Source organism: Bombus terrestris, chromosome 8, assembly GCF_910591885.1.
Source record: "Bombus terrestris chromosome 8, iyBomTerr1.2, whole genome shotgun sequence".
Taxonomy (NCBI): Eukaryota; Metazoa; Arthropoda; class Insecta; order Hymenoptera; family Apidae; genus Bombus; species Bombus terrestris.
Genome location: NC_063276.1, coordinates 1411641 through 1427919, shown reverse-complemented (window position 1 = coordinate 1427919; position 16279 = coordinate 1411641). Strand labels below are relative to the sequence as shown.

The following is a 16279-nucleotide window of genomic DNA, read 5'->3' as shown; positions in this document are numbered from 1 at the left end:
CAAGCGAGCATTATACTCATAGAGATTACACCTTTTTGAAAATGTTCATTTGAATTTAACCTTTTACATTCCAAGATTTTTTGCTACTGTTCTTTTTTTTTCGGATTTGCACTTTGAATTTGTTTCATATTTTCTAGAATTTAATTAAGTTTATCTATAAGTATGTTAATTTCTCATTTCGTATTAGAAGTTAGAAGTATTTGGGCGTTTAATAGAAGAAATCAGAAACATATTTGTTGTGTCAATAAGCATTGTGCATTTGTAATAAATATATGTAAGTTTATTTATATAAAGTAATAAATTTTGATATTTTGAACGAACAATTATGCGATCTTTTAATATTCAAATTTATACTTAAGTGAAGTAGTGCGAATCCAATATGGCGACTGATAATATTCCCGATGATCGTGAAATAGGCCATAAAGAAACATTCAAACCACAAATAATTTTATTATTCAGTGGTAAAAGAAAATCTGGGAAAGATTATATTACAAATGCTTTGCATGAAAGGTGATTAGCTTCTAATCATAATAAAATAACTGAGGGCAATATGATTGTGATGATAATAATAATATGTTAATTTAACATGTTGTATGATCTATTTGTTAATAGAATTGGACGTGATAAGAGTGAAATTATAAGACTGTCTGGACCAATTAAGTTTCACTGGGCTAAATCTCTTGATCTGGATATCGATCAGCTTTTAGGAGATGGAAAATACAAAGAAAATTATCGCCTTGAAATGGCGAAATGGGGAGAAAACATCAGGAACAAAGATTATGGCTATTTTTGTCGTGCAGCTCTAGAGATGTATAACGGTACGAAATGATTTTATATTAAAACTTAATATTTTATATAATATCATATACCAATTTGTTTTAGCATATAGCAAACCTATATGGATAGTAAGTGATACAAGAAGAAAAACTGATATACAATGGTTTATGGAAAATTTTAAAAATATATGTAAAATAATTCGCATTGAATCAGATGATTCAATCAGAAACAAACGTGGCTGGATGTTTATTCCAGGTAGATAACAGAAATTAATTGTTGAATGAAACAATGGAAGTTTGATTATGATTATATTTACATGTACTTACATTATTAATTATAAAATATACATTACAGGTATTGATGATTCAGAAACTGAATGTAATTTGGATGATGTAGATATATGGGATTTGAAAGTGATAAATAATAATGAGAGCATAGAATATATATTAGAGCAAATATTAAAACTAATTAATTAGTGAACCATATCACAAATGTATAAATTAACATTATGTACACACACGTACACACACATACACACACACACATACATTTATATGTATGTATATATATACACTTGTAAAAAATGAATCTTTTTGAGTGATTTATAAAAAATAAAAGAGCAATACAAATTAATTTTATTCTTAAACGGATTTGAAAATTAAATTGTAATTAAATAAATGTTGTTACGAATGGATATTCGAAATATTATTTATCATTAGACTTGCTAAATATTATATATTTGATTCTCAAATTTTGCGGATCACGTTCGTGTAATTTTGTAAACATGTTTTTATACGACAGTGGTATACAAGTGCTCAGAAAGAAGGTTAGATGGCATTATAGAGCGAATCAATTGAAAAAGAGAATGGAATGTCATAAAGTATAATTGAACTCGATTGGGGTAGTTTATGTTAACGTTTGAAGTGTGATTATATACGATGACTGTGTGTGTACTTTGCAATTACAAAGTTTTATTATAAAAGAGAATATTGAAATTTCCTTTTGTATGATTAATTCCTGAAATGGTGGATCATTCAGTACCATCCGACATACTCGACGATTTAAGCAGGTTAATTTTTACACTTAATTCACAAAAAACATTTTTTCATACCATTATTTAATTCCGTTCACATTGTTTCATCCTGTATTGAAAGTATTTTGGGATTTTGATATTTTCAGTCGATTTATTATCAACGTACCTGAAGAAGAGAGGAAAGATTTAGTTCGAATATGTTTTCAAATCGAACTAGCTCATTGGTTTTATTTGGATTTTTATTGTACAGATGAAAATCCAAAGTTGAGACCATGTAGCATGAGAGAATTTGCCACGCACATTTTTTTTCATATACCGTTTCTAAAACCTCATGTAGCTAACATAGATAGTATTCTTGAACAATGGCGTGATTATAAACAAAATGTTCCAACCTTTGGAGCGATTGTATTGAACGAAGATTTAACTAAAGTGTTACTTGTTCAAAGTTATTGGGCAAAAAGTAGTTGGAGTTTTCCTAAAGGCAAAGTTAATGAGGATGAAGATCCATCTCGTTGTGCTGTTCGAGAAGTTTTGGAAGAAACTGGTTTTGATATTTCAAATTTAATAGATGAAAATGAATACATTGAATCGGTAATAAATGAGCAATTGGTAAGATTGTACATAATATGCGGTGTACAAAAAGATACGAAATTTCAACCAAAAACAAGGAAAGAAATAAAAAATGTAGAATGGTTCTCTCTCGCTGATTTACCTAATAACAAGAAAGACATGACCCCAAAAGTAAAAACAGGAGTTGGTCCAAATGCATTTTTCATGGTTATACCTTTTGTAAGGTAATAAATTATTTCGAAAGCCTAAAAGATAAAAGTTATTTTGACATGATGTATACATTATTATCTATTATCCTTTATATCATGATGTCATGTCCTTGTTCATATATACAATATTGTTAAAAAAGCAATTAGTTTAGATGTTAGAAAAGAATAAAGAATAAATAATAAAATGAAGATGTGCTTCAAAACTTCTATTTTGTTATTATAATTTTCAAATAGGAGAATGAGACGTTGGATACAAGAGAAACATTTACGTGAGAAAAATGCAAACACTATACGAAGACACAGACACAAATCTCTGGGTGATGTTGACACTGTTCCAAAGAATAAACGGCAATTACTTCCTCATTCTGTTCAGGTAATTGAATTATCTGTTGCTTAATCGCCTATTTCTGTTAATGTCTTTGAAAATAATTTTAATGTAACTGTAAATTATTTCTAGAACGATATCCCGAGCTTCAAAGACGTTAAAAACTTTCGACAATGTAATACTTCACCAGCAAGGAATCGACGTAGCACACATGATTGTAAAAACGTTATGCCCAAAGCAGCGATCAAACGTAATCTATTCGGGGATCAGAATGAAGATGAAACGTCAGCCATACTCGCCAAACAATTAACCGATAGTCCACAAAATCAACAATCATATTCATTTTTAATGGATCCAGCTATCCAGTCTGTAAAATGCAACGAATTTAGTTACAAAGCTCAAGCTAAAGTTCTAACTATGGAACCGAAAGGTTTGGTGCTTAATATTGTAATTGGCGCTAGTTGTAAGCTTAAGAGATTGTGTAATATAATGAAGAATTTTATTGATTTACAGATCAAATATCCAGAGAATTTCGGAATGCAGAATTTCCCGATGGAAATTTGAAATCTTTATTATTTGGCAAAGCAGCAATTAAATTGCAAGCAGATTTAAAAACTATACCTTCTCCGTTTGTGCTAATGAACAACAGTGCATCGCGTTTCTTCCCAATAGATCACGTGAAAGCCCAAAACCATTCTATGGAATATTATTCAATGACTTGGGCAAACTTTAAATTTGACAAACAAGCAATACTTGATTGTTTATAAAATTATTTTAAAATGGTTTTAGAAGACATAGTCATACTCAGCAGGGTTATATCGCGATGGTTGTACATTTTTTGTGCATACATTTTTAGAATATTTATATAAGTTTAAATGATGATAAAGTGTACAAAGATTTATAATTAAATATGATTTTAAACATTTGTTTGAGATCACAAATGTTTCTCAGCATATTAGTTTTGGTGTTCAAACGATTTCGTCAGATATTATAACAGAGTACAAGGTATATACATCACTAGTTTTTAATTATTAGATATTTAAGTACTTTTTTGTTATTATATTTGTTTGTTATTATATATCCAACCTACTACTATAATGAAATGCAACAGAATATTAAATAAAAGTACGATAAAAATACGCTTAGATATGTGATGAAATCAACGAAATAATATACATATACATGTGTTTACTTTCACTTGATAGGTACTTATTTTTTATGTAAGAAAATATCTTGTATATTTCGCTTTAATTTAAATGAGTAAATTATGAAATGATCTCTGAAAGATCAACAGAGGGTATTTAATTTCTTTTATTTTATAACTAGATTGTTTCACCATAGTTGAGTATTTATATGTACATGTGTTGAACGCATGTTTAATAAGAGATATATCTAAATCAAACTTAAAAGCTATTCTTATATAAATAAAATAAAATCTACGTTTAAAACGGATATATATTTATCATACTTTTTTCAAAGATATAAAAAAGGCTAAAAGAAATATCATAATAGGGATAACAAAATACATCGTTTTTTTCATAAGGACAGTGCTTGTACCTTCTATACTTCTTATAATCTCATTATTTAATGCAAACACAGTTTTACTTTCTTCAATAAGTTTATTTTTTGTATCTTCGTCCAACGTTTCTGCGATATTGTTCATAGTATCGCGCATATTACGTTTAAGTTCATAAATATTACTGTTTCCAAAATCTGTAATATTATTAACAATCGTTCGAGATCCTTTAAATGGCCAAATTTTTTGCATAACTTGTCTTTTTTTGCGCAAAATTATCCCACCACTTAGAAGACCCATGTACAGATGATAAATGTATGCAATCAGTAAAATAGGTTCCGTATTTTCGATTTCTTTTAAATGGTTCAAATATTTAGTAACACTATCCCTGGAAAAGGTATTAAATATACATCAAATTTTAAATCCAGGGTCTATCGATTTTGTAAATGATTCACGAATCTCTTTAAATATTTTCGGCGACCGATAGTAAATTAATTACATATTAACCTTTTTTGAAAGTACGTATGTACGTAGAAATATAAATATAGTATAAAAGAATTTACCTAGGACTGTAATTTTTTGTCCATTCTTTCCCCAAATAAAATTCAAGATCATGTTCAAACGCCTCGGTACGACGAAGTTCGTCCTGTAAAAGTGATCCTACTTCTGTATGTTTGCACCTGATCGTAGCAAGTTCCAAATATCGAAAAATTTCATAGAAAACCAAAAGACCATCAGCCCATACAGAATCTTCAAGAAAACCTATTTAAAATCAATGATATTTGTCATTTTTAATTTGATATCATTTGATTTTAAGTTTTATGTAATCTATCATTGGTTTATTGCACAATGATCTTAGAATAAATATTCATTGCATTGCTTAATAGAATTCATATAGGATTTATTGTTATATTATATTATATGTCAAATATGAACATTAAATTAAAGAAAATATAAAAATTTAGATAGATGTTATATTGAAATATGTCATTTCTATTAACCTATATGAAAAAATGAAAATTTAAATTTCACTGATACGTTAATTAAAAGGATTGTGCTTTACCAAACGCTAATTTTGCATTTACTAATGCGTCACTAATTGAATGAATTTCTCTAGTGGCTTTTTGCATTTTTTTACAAAATGTCTCTTCATCTTTGCTTGTCATTTTCGTGAGATCTATATGATTTTGTCACGGTACAGGAAAATGGATACAAATCTATCGTGCGGTTTTATTCTTAATTCGTTCGTATTTAAGACGCTGTACAATTATAATATTATTAAATAATTAAAAACACTATTTCACGTCTAACATTTATACAATACACGAGCGGTTCGACTGGTGAACAATCATATGATTGCACTAGCTGATACTTACGGTTAAGCACAAGATGGCATTGTGTTCGTCGAAAAACAAGAGGAAAACGCTATAGAACTATTAATCATTTGATATATTGATTACTTAGAAAAGATTGTTCAAAATTTTAAGTCCCTGTAGAATATTTTTCAATCGTTGGAAGCATGAAAAAGATTTATGACATTTTTTAAATGCACAATATATTTAATTTTTGTCTCTGTAATAAATCATTTGAAATTGATTGAGGAGATGTATGTTTTTCTTTCTTTTTGTTTAATTCGTTTAATTGTATTTGCTTTGGTAATTTTTAATTTCCTGTGTTTGCTCTATTTCGTTTGTTAACTGTTCAGCACAGATAATATTATATTATCATCATCGTGGAGATTATGAAAGAGAAATTTATTTCAATAAAATGCAGGTATTCAGTATTTTACAGTCGTTTTTTCATGTTTGTGCCTTTCTCCTAGTTCATTATGTATATCTGATAAATTATTGGAATATTTACACTTTTATTATATGTTATGTGCTTCAGTGTTGCTAAACGGAACATTTATGGAAAGAAAAGGAAAATGTAAAACGGGAGAAGAATGAGAATATTAGTGTGTAGTTTTTATAAAAGTAGTAACTTATCTCTATATGAAAGACAATAAATTTGTCAAGTAGGAAATGAGACAAGTGGACGATTAAAAACGTTATGATGGCACAAGCGTACTGTTTGCAGTAGTTGGCAGTTTTCTCTGCAGATACGTGGATTTTCTATGGCATTGGTATACGCTCTGTGTATATTGTAAGTGGCTGCGGTATTCGGCTAGTCAGATCGATGAGACGCCGTCGTCGTGGCGCCTCGTGAACGCCCAGCCCTGCTGTCTTGGCTAAACTTGCGCTTTTGGGATCACTTATTTTTCTCATATATTTTTAAATAATATTGACAGACATTGCTAAACAATGGTAATTACTTTTTGTAAACCGTCCAACACTTTTGTATAACGAGAACGAAGCCAGTTATGTAATTGTGCCAATTACTAGTCGTTAATCTTTAATCGGCATACGAAAAATGTAATTATAATTGTATCGGAGAGTATAAAGAAAGCGTCGTAATATCTTAATGGCAGTAAGTTGGCACTTTTGTTCGATTTTAGCAGAACGCAAGAAGTAGGAAGTTAAAGTAGGAATCTATTAATGTTTCTTATGCAGACGATACAAGAGGTAGACGTGCTTTATCGCAGGAGAAAAATTTGAAATCTTTAAAAGGAGGCCATCGACGTTATAGCTGCTGAATATACCGTGTTACAGACTGTAATGTAGAAGATGCCAAGTGTAAAATAATTCGAACGATGTAATAATGATGCTGATGCAAATGCTAAGGTACCTGCGATTAATAAGCAGAAGCGCATGTATATATATCTTCGTATTACTGAACGGTTTCTGAACGAAGCAGATTAGTGGTTTAATACGCTTCGCCAGGTTTTTAGTCACGGACTCTTTAATTAGTATTTTAATTACTGTAGAATCGAGTAGAAATTTTACGTATGCATCTCAATACGCGATGGTACTTTCAAACGTACGTTCTTTACTTTTTCGTTATTCTACCCCACTAAATTGCTGATTCTTTGATACATATGTTCAGATTAAATTGCATTTGTAGTCCGATATATCATGAAACACTTTCATTTAGAAAAATTTTTTAGATATTATGTTTGTCAAATACGAACGATTTGAAGAGTGGAAGGAGAAATAATTTTAATTGATTTACATATATCTATGTCGTTAGAGTAGATATCGTAAATTGAATCGTATCTACGTTTCATGCGCGTCGAAACGTCACATGTGTCGTCGCGATGTCTCGCGTGTGAACGCATTTACCTACGTCACTGACATGGTGGGACGTAGAATAAGTGCGGAACGTAGAGCGCATCGTCATTACGACAAGAGACAGTATCCGACTTGAAGAGATGCTATATTTTGGTTTCTGATATTCTCAACACGGTTAGTAAGGGATGCCGCTCAATACTAGCGCCGCGCACTATGGCCAGCACTGTAAAACTTCTGACTTGTACCCTGATCACCTTCGAATCTTATTCGAAATTATATTTTGACGTGAAAATAGTATGAAAATTAGGGGCAGTTAATGAGAAGAGAAAATAACAACGTTCTACTATTACTTTGAAATACTAAATATATCATATATAATTCTTCTTAATAACACATTGTGCAACTATTTTTTTTTTACAAATGGAATATACACGTTATATTTTGTATTTATGTATTATAGGTGCATGTGTGCGTGTATATAATATACTTTTTATAGTTGTATATTCAGTAATGCGAAGAAAAAGAATAGTAAAAAATTAATAGATAAATATTCCTTAATTAGAACCAGAACGAGACAAATTTGAATAGATAGAAAGGATATAGATAATTATGAAATATTGATGTTTTTGAAAAAATTGGAAGAGAAATATACCATCAATCGGGTACGATATTTCATAGATACAGGGTTGAAGATTGTGAGATGCAATGCGGCAATCGAAGACGGCCAACGAATCGATATATCGACCCCGCGATCAACAAACATTTTAATTGATTACATTATTCCTTTTCTTTATGATCTTTCTCGTTTTAGTAGATTCAAAATTACCGAACAATAAATATAAATAATTATTTATCTACAAACCAATAAAATTAGAAATATTGTCAAATAATTATACATGTTTCAATTATTAGGAAATTTACGAATTTTTATAAGTTTGTCAACCAAATAAATTTAACTGACCAAACAACAGAGGTCACATCTGCAGTTGTAGCTATATGCATTCATACACATATATCTCTGAAGCGGCTTCATTACGTAATTGATAACACAACTGCTCGTAAAATATTTCTTATTTTTAAAAATATATTTTTGGGGGCTTTATCTGAATGTTCAATCGAGCATTTTTCCATTTTATATCGAAACGATTATTTGTCTCATCTATGGAAATCTGTTACTTCATCTTCAATAAAAAATTACTAGAAAATGGAAATAAATGTACATATATAGTGAAAGAATTTTAACTATTTTAAGCCCTATGCTTTGTTCGAAAAAAGTATCGAGAAAAAAGTTAGAGAATGGTATTAGTGATATAGAATGGACGATGAAGTAAAACGATAAGAATTACGGGAACAGATCCTCCCTGCAGTGCGACAAATAGTATACCTACGTATGTGGCCCACTCATCAGACGTGACATGTTATACTTATTTTGGCATCATTATATGTTTATTTTAGAGAATGAATAAGTATAAATTGCAGTCATAGATAGTAATTACATGCTGGAGAAGATGTGCCAATTTCACAGATGCAGTATCTAGTTTAATTTGAATATCTTCTAACAAGAATAAAGGTCAATATTATGCCTAAAGTTGCGTGAGACTTAAGCGTGGTAACAATAATTTCCCACTGATAGTTTGAGGAAGTAATATATTCAAAAACCTCAATACATGTCAACATTTTAAAGAATAAAATACGAACTCTGAATATTCATCGTACTTCTAATCATCGTTACTCATTTTAACAAGCGTTTCGACGTAATTATTGCCACGAACGTAAATAACGAATGAGAAACGGTTCCTTAATTTCCCACGGCATGCCGGCCGGCGCAATGGCAGACATATGTATCGCGTGCTTCTTAGCCAGTCATTATTTTACCACGTAACATTTTCCCTTAAATAACCGCACCCGGTACTGCAGAGTATGACCAACGTTGACCTCCAAGTCTCGGTGATACTTTCCCAGTTTTCTCTGTTTTCCGGTGCTGGAGTCCTTTCCCTCGGTACCGGCATTTTCCGACGTCGTGCCGGCCGGCTTGCCGGTCGTGTCAGTCAGTCACACACATACAGATATACACATATGGCCACGCACACGTGCAAACGTGTAACTAAAGTGGTACGATGTCGTACCCCTGGCTATTCGAGTATGTAATACAAAGTCTGTGCATGTATATAACATGGTCCCCGTTATACACCTAAATGGGCCTACATTGCGACGTTTCCGATGCCGTGGAGATGTTGTGTCCGTGTGTATGTCGGTGAAAACCGAATGACTAGACGTTACGGGCAGTCTGAACTGCGCGAACCTAAAGCAACCGAGCCAGTGCGCATCGCTAGTGGGGATACCGGAACGATCCTTGGAGAGGGGGTGTCTTTGCATGGTAGCGGCAAAGGGTATCGCAGTCTGTTAGAGAGCCGGCAGCCCGCAACGCGAGAGTTGCTGCCGAGTCAATTCGAGTTTGAAATATCGTTTGATCGAAACAGACAGAGAGAAGAGACATTTCGTGAATTCGTAGTAAAGAAACTCGGAAACGACGGAATCGTTGTTAACCCGGTCCCTAGATAAAGAAGGGACAGTCATCATCTCGTATTCGTTCCGATCTACGTTTAGTGTCGCTGTGTCCTACAACGGTTCTCTCACGCCACCCTCTTTGCCACCGTATTCGCGAACTACTCGGTCTCCTGTCGCTCTCCATTTGCCCCTCTTTTGCTAACCTATCTCTCCCTTTCTCTTTTCTCTATCTCTTTCTTTCTATCTTTCTCTCTTTCTCTCTCTCTCTATCTCTCTCGGTCTTTAAACGCAACATCGAATACGAAAGAAACGGAGAAATTAAAGCGTTCGCACGAAGAAGTAGCCTGTTAAGATAACAGACTGTTTTCGATTGCTTCTCTGACGGATATTATTCACGTTGTTTTCTACGTGGAAAGAATACCGTTCCTGGATTGTACATATATCGAAAGATCGAACAATTAAAACTGGATAATCGTGTCACGTAACGAGGTAAGCTGGTAAAACATATTATTAGAAGATTCTCGGCGTGAGCGTTAATTAGTTGATAAACGAGAACGGTAGAGATTTGAATTTCACGAAACTTTTAATAACATTCTGGTGAACTATGTATAGATTTTATCGGCCGGCTAGGTGGATTGCGGGAGGGGTTGTTACTAAGGGGTAGACTGCAGTGCCGATAGTCGCTCGTCCGGTTGACACTCTTATACCAATGTCGTGGAGTAAAGTGTTGTATATTGTGCGGGGAATGACAACATGACACGAGGTGTTTTATTTTTTCTTTATTTTTTTCTACGAAATGTATCAATAACGACAAATGAAAAATGTTATCATTTTTATCATTAGTCACCGGTGTTTTAAGTCCAGTCCGTGATTTTCCGAATTTACGAAGCCTTTTAATTCTCGCTATTTTTCGAAGAAATAGAATTTCTTTTTATTAAAATTCATCATTAAGAATAGGTGTTTAATGCCCTGTTTTGTAGTTAGCTAGCCCGAATTTGGATCAATGATCTAATGTTGTACGGAGAAGCTCGGATCCTGCGCATTCGGCGATAGGACATAGCCCTACCGCTTTTCAGGAAAAGGGTCGTGCAAATCCTGCGCAATACTTAACGCCAACACTGTCCGCATGAAATTGCGGTGTGACGACGCGGTGACCTTTTCATAAAATCTCTTCGAAATTTTGTTGCCTCGGTAAGATTTCGTTCTAAAATGTGCATTCACGTTTGCACGAATCTCGATGGATATCTCGATCGCATTTTTATTCTCTTTCTTCTCGCGTAGTGAAATAATTTCTGTTAAATGAACAAAATCTTTAAAGTGATCATACTTTGTGCGAAAACGCTTTTATTAGCATGCTCATGTTTCAATTGTATATAATTGGGAATACAGGTAGAAGTAAAATCATTGTAAGAATCGAATATATAAAGAGGGACAAATTGCAACCTTGCAGTTACCTGGCAACGATCAATTTGGCATTTTCTTTCTTTTTTCATTTAAAGCTTTTTACGTTTGTATATATATTGTATATATATGGTGTTAAACCGACGATCATCAATCATCGTATAGCTGCCAAACGTAAAAGTAGTATAACAGTAGTATGGGTCAGCTCTAGTATGATGTCATATATCAGATGTCATCATATCTGACAACTGTTAGCGAAAACGACAGCCAATCGGTTTGTAGATAAACCACGAATTACAGATAGGAGATTTTATCCGACCAACGGGTTTAATCGACAAACTTTCCTCGAAGAGACATTTACCGATAAAAACAATTCTTTATTCGGGTCTAGCAATTGTAATTAATAATGGCGAAGAATAATCTTCCTTCTTATCTAATTTAGTTGATTTGTCTCTGTTTCAGCAATGAGTACCACGGATCCTACTGGAGAGGGCGGAGGGGGAGGGGCAACGACTACAATATCACCAAACATTGAACAGAATGTATCTCCGATTATACCGGTGACCGGTAGTGCGGTGCAACCAGGCTCTCAACAACAGCATCCACCACCGTCACCACTAAGTGGTTGTTACCTTCTCGTTGTGCTTCCAGAGCCTCATACCACGCAGCATAAAGATCTCATCTTAAATCGTCTCGCAAAAGGTAAGTACAACTCGATTAAAGCGATAATCATTGTAATGTGATACGATGTCCGTTGAGAAATTATCTTTAGGATTTATAACGTCTAAATGCATCCCTGATAGCAATTTTAAAATCAGTTAACAAATAAAAACCGAAATACGCTCCATTAAACGCTTCCGCGGCGTTAGATTCTTTTTTCTTCCTTTTTATTTTCGTTCTAATCTAGATAAGAATAGCGTCAATGTAGAATATTATTTTATCAATAAAAAGGACATAATGTCGTTGATACACGAGAGAGTGTTGTTAAAGTATTTAAAGTGTATGGTTGAGATTCTGATAACAATTATGATTTCATATACATATTTCGTGGTATTAGTTCCGCACATGAACCCAGGCGCTAACGGTTCTTCTTCGCTGTGCGTATTCCTTCCGATTTATCGGACAAGCTTACCCAACAACTTTATCCAGGTCCCCCTTGTTGCTAGGCGGAGTTTGAGCGGACGTTGGTTAGTAAGGAAATCGAATGGTACCTCTATACGTCATTAACTGTTGGTTGTCAACCTTTAAGAAGCGATAGGAGTCCTATGGTTCTCCAAATTTCGCGATTAATAGTTTAATTGCTAACCCATTTTCCTACTATTCGAGTGAACTCCGACTTCGTGGGTTAATTCGTGCTTTTACACGATTAAGACACGCTTAGCCACGAATTACTTTCTACTTATTAATTTTATTTTATTAATACATCGTGGTATAAATATTATTTACAAAATTTGACAAACGTAGTCACTGATTTATTTTCAACTTATTCTAGAAAGTTCAGAACGCCTTTCCGTTTCCTTATACGGAAATTTTTATGCAAAATTGATCTATCGTGCAAATTTTCATCAATGGAACGAAAAATTACAAATATATATATACATATATGTGTGTGTGCATATGCGTGAAAAATGTTGGTAACATCGTAAAATGTTTCATGCATGTCTCGCGTGTACGAAACAGGTCATATGTAGTTGATTGAACGACAAGATTGTTCATTAACAGAAGTAAAATTCAGTTCGAGCATTCGATTATCAAAAATTATCAAGAACGTGGAAAAGACACGGAGAAACCCGTAGGAAACGGTGATTAAGAAATAGGGCGTAAAGGAGTCAAGGTACCAAAGGAAAAATTCATTATGACGGAAAATAAAAGTAGGAAGAAGCGAATGGTAGAAAGAAAATAGCGGATGAAGAGAAAAATCTGTATTTGTGAGTTTGATGCGGCATGCGCATGTTAGACCAGCCTACGGCCACATCCCCGCAGTCACCAGAACTTGGATCAATAATCCATCTACACAGTATATAACGAAAATCGTCGCTAAACTATAATGACAATTTTTTAAAATCATTTTGCGATGTAATTCAACGAACAATGGTTGCTTATATGTTGCATACAGACGTATACAGAAACAAAGACAGGGAATGAAAATTGGGCTGAAACGAGTGCACGCGATGCGTTGATTTCTGAAAAGAGTTGCTAGAAAATGAGCAGATTAGATAAGAAGATAAAACAGATTGAAATTGTTTGGAACAGTGTAATCGTTTTAATTGTTAATTGAAGATCATTTTCGCACGCGAGATGATCATTATTATTCATTACGTTAAAAAAGATTACATGTCAGAAACAATCAGAAATAAGTAGTACCATGTTGTTACGATAACAGAGGGTATAATTTGAACACGAGCTAGAAATTTCTATAATTCTTGGAAGATTCCGAGTATAAGAAAGGTATAGCTTGTTCGATAGAACATCCGATCAAATATCTTGGAATTCTAAGTAGATTTCTTCGATTACAACCAGAATTCTTGTACCTTCTATACGTGAGTTCATATGGGTCATTTCGTATGCAATGGGTATGGTATACGCGTTAGCAAGTTTCATGTGAGTCATGGGTTGACCGTGTAGAGCGTAGACGCATCACAGGAAGGATTGGTAGAGCGGAAAGAAGGCGAGACATGAATTCATTCATCTGCTTATTTCGAAGAACCTAAATGTAATGCTGACTCGTCCACTATTTTTGACAATGTTATTGTGCCTCGTTCTCGATATACATGGCCAGAGTTACGAATAAAAAATGAGAATAAACTCGACATACTGATAACATACTCGAGTTTTAAATTAGATTTTGCCAAAAGTACATAGAGAAGGACGTGACTATATTAATGTTCGGCAAATACGACGATTTGTTATAAAAGCTTATATAGAAAAAGATATTAATATTTGAAAAACAGCATTAATAGAATATTCGCGTGATATCTTCATTTATAAATCGTGTATCTGCTTTAGAAATTAATAATTTTTTATGGAGTATGCGAATCGTCGTACGTGAACATGTGCGTGAGTTAATACATGGTAATATGCTCGTAAAAGATTAATGTGATAATGCATATACAAATACATGTACGCGCGTATATTTACAGATATTGTACGAGTAACCACACATATGTAAGATAGGAAGGCATACTTGTCGGTATGAATCATGATTGAGGACGTGGGGAGCATCGCGAAAGTTGGAGTTATTCGATGCTTGTAATATCCGGAAGAACTTGCGCATAGAGGGTTCCGTTCAATCAAACGGCGAAATTTGCATACGTGCTTTTCCAACCGCATTACGCTGTTTATCCAATTACGAGGAACGAAGCACGTACACGCACCTGTACTCACATATGGTGAACTGAAAATCAAAGTGGTGTGAATCGAGTTTCTAGAATCTCAAATTAATAACATATTTCAATCTTTATATAGTGGTTGGAAAATGAATTTGCTATATATCGTGGTATTTATTATAGCATTTGCGTATTAATAATTACCACCAATTAAATACCAGGTATATCAAACTTTGTGTGATTCAATGATATTTTCATATTATGAGAAAGGTATTATCCGGGCAGCATTCAAATATCAAATATAACAATTGGAAAATAAGGGAATGTGCATAGACTTTTTATAGCCAGTGTGTGTCAACCATCTAGTTTCATAGTTAATTTAGTTACAACTTCATCTGTTGCTTTCTAAGAATATAATGAATTTCTTGTAATAATAAACGTAGAACGCTATTTTATGAAACATAACAGCGAACTGACTCGCACCACTATGATTCTTAAGCCAGATGTGGTTCGGCCAGACATTCAGGCGTCTGTAGGCGCGTGATCTTTTACCGTTTTCACCGTGGCGACAATTTTTATTTTAGCGAAATATTCACAGTTTCTCCGAACGATTAAACCGACACTCTAACGTCGAGGTATTCAGAAGAGAGAACATTCAATTTCGCTTAACGCAGCGCGTATTGTCGACAGCGTAATAAAAGATCTATCGAACATCGAAAGGAATCGAAGCATCGATTTCCCAAGAATATTTGTGACAGTCGATGCAAACGTCGAGGCAAGGTGCTATCTAGCCAATTTCCAGAAAACTTTTTCAGAAGACTCTTACAATTTCGTCGTACGCGCAACTGAATATAGTGTGTCTAATTTTATCACGGCATTCGCTAGTGATTTGCTCTCTGGTGCATCGTGCTTTCCGAGTCGTGAAACTCCGTTTCTCGATTACCTCGTTCTTGAACCTGACCCTTACACCAAATAGCATACTTAGCATCGATATTCGTCCAGTTATAATATAAAAATATTTTTTCGCGTGCTTGTACTTTCTCCTTCCTTTCCCTCCGTTCCTTTGTCCCGTTTCGAGTGCTTCTTATTGTCAACGAGAACGCTAACGATATGCAACGATGCAACTGCATAAAGAGATTTTTATTTTCAGACTTCTATATATAATTCTTTACCTTCTTTTACTTTCTCTTATCGCATATTTCTGTCACATTGTACGCGATATTATAACTACAATACTATATATTATATATCCTATCTATGCTCTTTTTAATAAATCTTTATTCATTGCAATGATAGTCTGTACGCGTGTGCTTAGGCACACAACACGCGTATCGCTATAACGGTACTAACTAAAATTTCTTCGCTAAAAGTGCATACATTGCTGCGATCAAATGATAACCGAAAGTACAAATACGTTCGAATATTATCATCGTACGTGGAATATTCT

The 16279-nt window shown here is 33.6% G+C and overlaps 4 protein-coding genes and 1 long non-coding RNA gene across 5 annotated transcripts in view; 4 read left to right on the top strand and 1 right to left on the bottom strand.

Annotated features, from left to right (window-relative positions):
• Positions 1 to 149: 149 nt before the first annotated feature.
• On the top strand, positions 150 to 1846 carry Mpk (phosphomevalonate kinase; the record flags this gene model as incomplete). Its single annotated transcript, NM_001280916.1, is given in 5 exon segments — positions 150 to 274; positions 360 to 510; positions 613 to 818; positions 883 to 1032; positions 1132 to 1846. Coding segments are annotated over 4 exon segments (609 nt in total). The 3' UTR covers positions 1254 to 1846.
• LOC125385558 (m7GpppN-mRNA hydrolase) lies at positions 1619 to 4053 on the top strand. Its single transcript, XM_048408147.1, has 5 exons — positions 1619 to 1846; positions 1957 to 2604; positions 2824 to 2962; positions 3047 to 3344; positions 3428 to 4053. The coding sequence occupies exons 1-5, from the start codon at positions 1800 to 1802 to the stop codon at positions 3679 to 3681; spliced, it is 1386 nt and encodes a 461-aa protein (XP_048264104.1). The 5' UTR covers positions 1619 to 1799; the 3' UTR covers positions 3682 to 4053.
• A 298-nt stretch (positions 4054 to 4351) lies between these two features.
• LOC100651999 (heme oxygenase) lies at positions 4352 to 5792 on the bottom strand. Its single transcript, XM_003396982.3, has 3 exons — positions 5494 to 5792; positions 4994 to 5192; positions 4352 to 4818 (listed from the first exon to the last, which is right to left on the bottom strand). The coding sequence occupies exons 1-3, from the start codon at positions 5594 to 5596 to the stop codon at positions 4377 to 4379; spliced, it is 744 nt and encodes a 247-aa protein (XP_003397030.1). The 5' UTR covers positions 5597 to 5792; the 3' UTR covers positions 4352 to 4376.
• A 3-nt stretch (positions 5793 to 5795) lies between these two features.
• LOC125385560 lies at positions 5796 to 9107 on the top strand. Its single transcript, XR_007224975.1, has 3 exons — positions 5796 to 6896; positions 6980 to 7150; positions 8160 to 9107. It is a non-coding gene; the product is annotated as an uncharacterized LOC125385560 (long non-coding RNA).
• Positions 9108 to 9989: 882 nt separating this feature from the next.
• Positions 9990 to 16279, top strand: part of LOC100643575 (microtubule-associated protein futsch) — a 35537-nt gene continuing 29247 nt past the window's right edge. Inside the window, exons 1-3 of the mRNA XM_048408214.1 lie at positions 9990 to 10594; positions 11086 to 11296; positions 11969 to 12208. Coding sequence (XP_048264171.1) covers positions 11971 to 12208 — 238 coding nt within the window. The 5' untranslated portion in view covers positions 9990 to 10594; positions 11086 to 11296; positions 11969 to 11970. The remainder of the gene's footprint in view (positions 10595 to 11085; positions 11297 to 11968; positions 12209 to 16279) is intronic.

Coding starts and splice junctions, on each gene's coding strand:
- LOC125385558 (XM_048408147.1), top strand. CDS start 1,800: ATGGTGGATCATTCAGTACCATCCGACATACTCGACGATTTAAGCAG. Junction 2,605..2,823: donor ATGGTTATACCTTTTGTAAG/GTAATAAATTAT, acceptor ATTTTCAAATAG/GAGAATGAGACGTTGGATAC. Junction 3,345..3,427: donor TCTAACTATGGAACCGAAAG/GTTTGGTGCTTA, acceptor ATTGATTTACAG/ATCAAATATCCAGAGAATTT.
- LOC100651999 (XM_003396982.3), bottom strand. CDS start 5,596: ATGACAAGCAAAGATGAAGAGACATTTTGTAAAAAAATGCAAAAAGCC. Junction 5,193..5,493: donor AAATGCAAAATTAGCGTTTG/GTAAAGCACAAT, acceptor GATTTTAAATAG/GTTTTCTTGAAGATTCTGTA. Junction 4,819..4,993: donor ACAAAAAATTACAGTCCTAG/GTAAATTCTTTT, acceptor TACCTTTTCCAG/GGATAGTGTTACTAAATATT.